Genomic DNA, 8,465 nt, shown 5'->3' with positions numbered 1-8,465 from the left:
AGATGACATCTTGTTATACTATCATAAAGCTAAACACTGGGAGCTATAATTTAAAGCTTCCAATGCCCAAATAGGTTATTAAAGTTATATATCTACCTGACCCAAGAATTTTATACTTCTCAGTTAATTTTCTTGTGTGTGTATGTGTATGTATACTTCTGTTATATTTTGTGTTTAGAAGAGCTTCTAGCTTCCATTATAAAAATTTAATATAAATGTGATTTCCCATTAAATCTATCACTTCACGACAGTTTTGAACCATCCACATAGTAAGCATTCAATACATGTTTGCTTCACAGTTGTGCTATTTGTGCTTACATACCAGTTAATTTTCAAAGCAAAATTTCAGATTAAAAAGCCAAGTATCGGGGCTGGGAATATGACCTAGTGGCAAGAGCGCTTGCCTCCTACACATGAAGCTCTCGGTTTGATTCCCCAGCACCACATATATGGAAAACGGCCAGCAGGGGCGCTGTGGCTCAGGTGGCAGAGTGCTAGCCTTGAGCAAAAAGAAGCCAGGGACAGTGCTCAGGCCCTGAGTCCAAGGCCCAGGACTGGCCCCCCCCCCCAAAAAAAAAAGCCAAGTATCTTTTACATTTTAAAACTACAATGTCTCAAATTAACTGATTACATAGTTAATAGGTCCTTTAAATCATTTATTTATTTTGAAGTCATTTTCTGCTTATCAAACATCCAACAGACCACTTTTTCCAGACTGGTAGATTGTTATCAGTCATATTCCTGGTACCCACATTAAAGACACTAATACTGCATATTTGCAGAGACTTGCACAGAAAACCCTATGAAATAAAATAAGGCAATGCACATCTACTCTTAACTATAAGCCTTCATCTAGCATAATATATAGGGTCTTCCCTTTGGTCAAGAAAAGGAAAGCTTTCTTTTCCCAAACACTTCTCCTCAGGCCTCCAGTTTTCTGCCTTCTGAGTTAGGCATAACTCTTCTAACTTGTAACACTGAGTTATGTGAATGCCACTTCTAGGCGCATAATATTAAGAAGGTTCAGAACTAGATAGATTAATTTTCTCTGCCTAAACAACAGAGAATAATATTAGTATTTGCAAGCACTCACATCCTGACCTTCTCATGTCTCCCCATTTATTTCCTGCTGTCTCATGTTCTGGTTAATTTAAAATGAGAAAACAAAGAGTAGGTCGATGGTGTACCTTACTTCAGAAATGCCCCAGAGATAAAATCAAACCAAATAGGATTGCTTTACTTGATGATATATGCCAACGTTTGAAAACAGAATCTACCAAAGAATCATAGGATTGCTGGTTTGGAAATGTATTTGGAAAAAGTGAGTTCATTTTTGTTCTAATCCAAGACTTTAGTTTTTGAACAATCAAAAACCAGTTGTTCAAAGGGCTCACTATCTAATAGAGACTGGATTATGGCTATACTGCTCTAACTCAAATAATAAAAAAGCAATTATATTACTTGATAGCCCTTTAAGACACACAATTGTTCTTTTTATTCAATGTGGCTTTTAGGGGGAACGATGGGAGTGGTGGTGCTGGAAACTGAAGTCAGGTCCTTGGTATGGTCGACAAGTGATTTACCACTGCGTTCTAACCCCGATTGGTGTTTTAAGAAAAAGAATTCTAAAACCTAAAGGAATAATACCTAAAGAACATTTGAAAATATTTTTAAGTAGATTAACCCAGGGAATCTGTGGGCTGAGAATTTAGAAAGTCAGGAAAATGAAGAGGAAGAAAGCAGATGGGACCAGTATACAGTCTTTTATCTCTAAGTGAAGGGAGGAGGAGGGGGAAACGCAACAATATCCTAAATAAAACACTTACTTCCTCTAAGAGATGAAAAATATTTATGGTGCATTCTTAAACCATTGCATCTTTAAGAACTTGCCAGACAAAATAGCTAGGAAAAATAACAATTTATCCTGTGAATGAAAAAAATGCAACATCAAGAGCCAAAGAGTGTTGAAATGTCTATTTGGAAATTAAAAGAAATAGATGCTCTTGGCTGGCTTTGGCTTACCTACATCGAAAAGAAAGCAAGTTCTACCATTATGTTGGAAAACTTCAGTGGTTCAAGAGGAGTCAATCTCAGTGGCCACTGGCAATGAGTTACAATGAGTCAGCAGACCTATATTTAAACGTTAGGATTTTATATCCCAGACATGAAACAAACAATGCTGTTTAATAAAAAACAAGTGAGGGGAAAATAAAAGCTGTACAATTCTGAAGATCTATAGAATAAAACCACTGGCATATGTATAGTACACATTTATAAAGTTCTATTCACACATTGAATTTACTTTACTCTTTGTAACACTCCTGTGAGGTGAATGTTACTGACTCCAAGGTAGAGCCAAGGAAGCGGACTTTGTATTTTTAAAAAGCATATCTAAAGTTGTGCAATTAATACTGAAGGAATCTCCAGAAGATAAGTAGCAATTCTTTTCTCATTCACCTTTTCCTCACCTCACACCTATATCCTCTCTACTCTGAAACTGTTGATTAGACACAGTGGGGTATTTCTATCTGACTCATTCTCTAATCTTGGAATCCAAATATGAACAGAATATAGCACAGGACATTTAGTTACACCAGTCAAATATGTTTACAATATTCAAGAGAAAGTCAAAAGATGACCTTAGGCAATTGTGTTATAGAAAAGCTGACATTCCCTGCACAAATCAGACTTTAGAACAATCTTGCAATCTAACATGCAGCAATTTGGTAATTATATTTTCCACAGCCAGTGAAATGTGAAGAACCTAAAGAGGACATGGTCAGTTATCAAGTTGTCATTTTATATTCAAAGGTGACATACAAAGTGTAACAGAACTTTCTAACTTTCACTCTGAACGCATCACCTCCTGGCTGATATGTCTCTCAAAAATCTTGCAAAGAACCCAGTGGCTAATTACCATTTGGAGTTGCATTTGATAAAGAATAAATGGATTTCATTCGTTGGAAGCATGATTTCTCTGAAGTCTTTTCTAAAGCATGAGCTTACTTTGTTCAGAAATCTATGATCTTTCAACCAAACAAGACTTAACATATGACCTAAGTCAAAATATCAAATAAACCAACCACAAAATATAAAGTCAGGGTGGTTATGAATTCTTCCCTTAGAAACAGAACTCTCTTTGTATTTCTGGAACTTAGACCTCCACATTTTAGTGTGGTGTGTTTGCATTTACATTCCATATAAAATAATTTATAGTTCATGGTCATAGCGATGTGGAAACCACAACTAGAAACCAAATCTTGTACCCAATGCATTGATTTTTTTCTGCTTGTCTGATGCACGTTTGTTTGTTATGATTTCTAGCTGGATTCAGCTAATGAATCAAAATGTCAGTAACTGAGTGAGTGTGGGGCTCAGGTGGACACAGGAATGAATTTGATGGACTTGGAAGATTTGGGTGAGTCCTTCCATGTTCCTGTACTGTTTGTCGGACTTCGGTTGTTGGAGTAAGAAGTCTGTCTTCTGCTCATGCTGTCAGTATCTTCCTTGTGGAATTGTTGCTTCATATTTTGGCAGCATGGGAAACTTTGCACACAGTCTTGCAGAAGGTGGCCACTGAAAAACATGTATATCCAGGGATTGCAGCAACTATTCAACGAAGCCAGTAAAGCCGTAATGGTAATGGAAGGGTTTTCTGAATCTGTAGGAAAAATATATAGGGAGACAACCTAAGTGAGAAATTGAGCACTGTATAAACTCATTTTCCTAAGAACTAAAGAGGGGAAAAGTTATGAGCTAGCAGAAAAGAAAATATAAAATAATCATATACTGTGCTTATCATTCAGAGAAATAGGTGTTGTTTGGAAGTGGCTTGATTGTAAAATATGTTTATAAAATGTTTTGAAATGAATGGAAAAGCTTTTAAACCATGATACAATCAGTTAAATAAAATTTCAAGTGGGAATTGGAAGAAAGTAAAGCTGTAAAATAATTCATAAAAAATTTATATACTCCCCTTCCACAGGGACAAGTGCTAGTAGACAAAGCATTTACAGAATGTTTTACAATTTCCATGACATTTCAAATCCCTAATTATATACAGTATGTTATATTCATCCTCTGGCAGAAGTGTAACATAATGAGTTATGGCTAGTAGTTTTAAACTTTGAACATATACTTTCAATATGAAAAGTACATAGAAAGGGAGAATGCAGCAAGCTCTCATTGTTTTCTGTGGATAATTAGACATGTGGTTTGCTTTTAGAAGAAGACCATCTTTGTAGCTCAAATTACAGTAAGACAAACTGAATTAAGAACTTGCAGAAGGATTATGAAATATATGCTAATTAGCATTGGTAAGCCAAATAAATATCACATCTTTTCACAGTGAAACTATTGCACTCATTATATACTTAAAAATATCATCATTGAGTACTGACATTTACTTGACTAGTTTATAAATGTGGCATTCTCACCCACAGTGTGGCAGGATGAATTACAGATTGTTTATTTTTTTGTGTGCTAGACGCTACTGCTAAAGATGATCATGGCCAATGGCTATAAAAATACTCAATGTATCTAGATGCAAGTGAAGTTTTAGTAATTGGGTATAAATCCCTATAAAACAAAGGACTCCAGCTTTTTATTTGGTTGTCAATATTAGAAGTTCCTAAAAATCAAGAAAGCCGGGGCATGATAAATTTATTTTAAAAAAACATAGTTAACATTGTGTTTGCCACTAGTGGTATTACAGCATACAAGAACCTTTATTTGTTTACATCCACTTTGTACACCAATATTTTATTAATAAATAAAACTCCCAAGATATATCACAGATGTATCCAACCTCAATCATAAAACATGAGAGATGACTTCTCCCTGATAGCTGTATCTTCAGGATATTTGTTATCAAAAGTATTTCTGTAATATATTGAGTTTGAAACAACTCTTTTTCCTACTAAAATGAAATTCAAAGTAGGAAATTTCTAGTAAGTCCAGGAACTAAAACCAAACATGCTATTTTTATATGTGCAGAAAATTCTCGGTTAACCCTGTAGCAAGATTTGTGTTGGTGTGAGTAGTAAGTGGTCAAATTAATACTGAAAGATTAAGGAGTTAGTTTAATAAGTTTATTCACAGACCTGCTTTAAAATAGTAGGAAAAAGGAAAGTACTGTTGGTAGGAAGACTGAAAGAGTATAATGAACACATAAACATACTTATTAAAACAAACTCCTTTTTACAACTAATTGAGGTCAGCACAAAACAACAAGAAGAAAAGGAGCATGAACTAAATGCTAATTTAGAATTCTTGACTTATTAAGATGTTTCCCTATTATCCCCAGGAAAACATGCTCATCTTTTCCCTTGGAGAATTTCTACACAATCAATTAATTGTGATACTTTTCATAATCCATCAAAAAAGTAGTCATGACAGTAAAAATATTTCCCTGAGTCCCATGAGGCTCCAAAGCAGGATATTCACACACTAACTAGTTATTTGGCACAAAGTCCTTTTGTGGTCTTAGGACATGGCACAGTACAACTGGACCCCTTGCTGAAACATTAACTTATACTGTCTGTCATGTCTAGAGTGGAGACTCCAGGAATTTCATATTTTTAATCTTTTACCATTCGCCCCAAAATGACTTATGCATGCAAAATGTGAATACTATGAAACTGCCCTTTATCTCTTTGTCTCTGCCTCTATGTTTTTCACTATGTCAGTCTGTCTACCCCACCCGCCCTTGTTTTTCTACATAGGGTCTTTCCATGGCCCGAGCACTTACCTGTCCAGATGAACTTCTCATCCCAGACTGACCACATCTGGATGATGAAGAAAGGCGCCCAGCAGAGGATGTAAGCCGTCACAATCACAAAAGTCATCTTCACCGTGCGGATCTTGGCGCGGGAAATGGTCTTCACGCTGCTGACACACGGGGCCACCAGGAGCCCCTTATGGAAGGCGCTGCCCGCTTCCCTGGCACCCTTGCTCTGGCGCGAGGCGGTCTTCCCGCGGACGTTGCGCCAGATGTGGTAGCAGATGAAACCGTAGCACGTCCCCAAAATGACCACGGGGGCCACGAAGATGCCGCTGGTCATCCAGGTGACGTAGGCGCGGGTTCCCCACGGCTGAATGAAGGTGGCCCAGCAGTCTTGGGCCTTGGTGACATTGTTCACCTCGATCATGGAGAAGATGAAGTACTGAGGCGTGCTCAGCACGAAGCTCAGCACCCAGGAGGCGGCAATCATGAGGCGCGAGCGGCGCGCGGGCTGCTGCAGAGTCTTGAGCGGGTGGCACACGGCGATGTAGCGGTCGGCGGTCATGACCACCAGCATGTAGGCCGACGCGAACATGGCGAACACCTGCAAGTGCTTCACCACGCGGCACAGCCAGTCGGGGCCGCGGAAGCGGTAGGTGATGTCCCAGCACAGTTGTGGTAATACCTGGAAGAAAGCAACCGCCAGGTCTGCCAAGCTGAGGTGTCGTATGAAGAGGTGCATGCGGGACGTCTTGCGCTGGGTGCGGTGCAGAGCCAGCAACACGCTGCTATTGCCCAGGACGGCCACCACGAAAGTCACCGCCAGCACCGCGATCTCCAGCTTGGCCAGTTCCTCATTGCGCACGTCCTCTGGCGGGCCACCACCTTCCCCGTGCCCTTCGGTTTCTTGGCTAGCATTAGCACCTTCGGCAGCCACAGGCCACCAGCGGCTAAAGTTGCCATCGGCCCCCACGTCGGAGCCTCCGGAGAAACCCATGCTGTTCGTGCAGTGACCTCTGAGACAGTGCTGGAACCCAGCAGCCTTGGACTTGAGGTCTCTGTGCCAAGCGCGCCGCCTTGCCTGAGCTCGCCGAGATCCGCGCTCCCTCCGTCCGCCTCCCACCGACCTGGGGAGCAGCTCTCAGTCGGTGCCCCAGCCCTCTCCGTGCTTAGCCGTTTTGCAACTCCAGCAATGCGCTCTGAGCGGCAGAAAGCCCTGGACTCCAAACTCAATTATTTATGCGAGGATTTGCTTCATCGGTCTGAGCTTCCTCTCGTCCTACTGGCTGGAGAAGGATCCGGCCTCCCTCCCTCCTAGCCCCACCCCATCACCGCGGGCGATTTGTCCTTTTTGCCTCACTGCCGCAGGAGTGTGGACTAGGGGGACTCCGATTCCTCTACACTGAAGGCGGGATCGGGGCGCTTTCCCGCTCTTCTCTCCTCTAAACTTGGAGACTTGGCGGTGTCTCGCCTTCTCTGAGCTCTTCAATTTTCTCAAACCTCCACAGCCACCTGAACAGCACGCTTGATGTCAACAGGTGCAGTAAACGCCGTTCATAGAAATCCTGAGTTCACGCACCCACGTGAGCGGGATCCCGCACTTGAACTTGGCGCCCCGCCTTCCTCCACCAGTTTGTGTCTGGACAGCCAGAGTGGCTGATTTTCTTCCCGAGGCAATTTTGCTCTGGGGAATGACAGCTGTCCCCGCCCTGCTCCTGGAGCCCTCTTTATCAGGGCCGCCTGAAGGGTTGGGATTTGTCACTCGACCTTATGGACTTGTCACACTCTGCCCTTTGGTGCCGGGCGAATAAAAAAGTTTTCTTTAAACAAGGCTCCGGATAGTTTCTTCAGAAAACCTGATTCCTACAACAGTTGTGGCGGGAATTGGGTCGCTTTAGCCCGACTTCCTCATAGAGACATCTTTTGGAGCGGGAAAAAGAACAGCTGGTAATCAATGTAAGGCAAGGCAGTGCTGTCCAGGGCCAGATATCCAGGCGCTTGTGCTCCGAGGCGAGAAAGGGGAATCTTCGGGTGCAAAAGAGGCGCTAGGAAAAAAGGAAGAAAACAACACCTTCTTATTAATTATTTACTTTCAATAACAGCAGGAGCCTGGCTAGCGACTCTAAGAAAGGCAGGGATGTGTGGGGCTACAGGTCTCCATCTATTCGGTTCTGACTTTGATGAAGGTATGCTTTCCCAGACCGCAAGGGGGAGCTGCCACCAGGCTGTTGTGCCAGAAAGAAGTAAAACACTTTATATGGTTATCTGCTAAGGTAGACATATAGATCTGACTTTGTCAGTCATATGTCTGTATGTAGTGACCGTGGTATAAATTTGATTGTCTCGGAAAAAATTCTTTCTGAAATAAAGGTAAAAAGAACCTCAAGTATTCTCTCCGGTGCAGTTCTCAGTCATAAATTAACTTTGCTATCCAGTTTATCCTCAAGGGTAGTCACATGAAAAGTTGCTGGGCTTGAATTCATCGTAGCAGTATCATAAACATGGGAAAAGTACTTGTGAAATTATTGGGAGGATCAAGTGAGACATGGAGAGGGGTGGGGATGTCCTGAAATGGAATTCTCTGTGGTACACAGAGGCTTATTATCTCCATGATAATAAGGTAAAGATGGTTCTGTGAGGTTAAGAGTAAAAGGCTTACAGGTCTCTCATTAGGAAAAATATGTCAAATAATTGGATTACAGTCGGTGACTCAGAGAGGTGACCTTTTAAGATGCACATTGCA

The 8,465-nt window shown here is 41.3% G+C and overlaps 1 protein-coding gene across 1 annotated transcript; it reads right to left on the bottom strand.

Moving 5' to 3' along the window:
- Positions 1-2,135: 2,135 nt before the first annotated feature.
- Avpr1a (arginine vasopressin receptor 1A) lies at positions 2,136-6,972 on the bottom strand. The gene is made up of 2 exons (XM_048360405.1): positions 5,750-6,972; positions 2,136-3,661 (listed from the first exon to the last, which is right to left on the bottom strand). The coding sequence occupies exons 1-2, from the start codon at positions 6,717-6,719 to the stop codon at positions 3,375-3,377; spliced, it is 1,257 nt and encodes a 418-aa protein (XP_048216362.1). The 5' UTR covers positions 6,720-6,972; the 3' UTR covers positions 2,136-3,374.
- Between the last annotated feature and the right edge of the window lie 1,493 nt (positions 6,973-8,465).

Source organism: Perognathus longimembris, chromosome 1, assembly GCF_023159225.1.
Source record: "Perognathus longimembris pacificus isolate PPM17 chromosome 1, ASM2315922v1, whole genome shotgun sequence".
Classification (NCBI taxonomy): domain Eukaryota; kingdom Metazoa; phylum Chordata; class Mammalia; order Rodentia; family Heteromyidae; genus Perognathus; species Perognathus longimembris.
The sequence above is the reverse complement of the archived record's forward strand: the minus strand, read 5'-3'. Positions and strand labels throughout refer to the sequence as shown.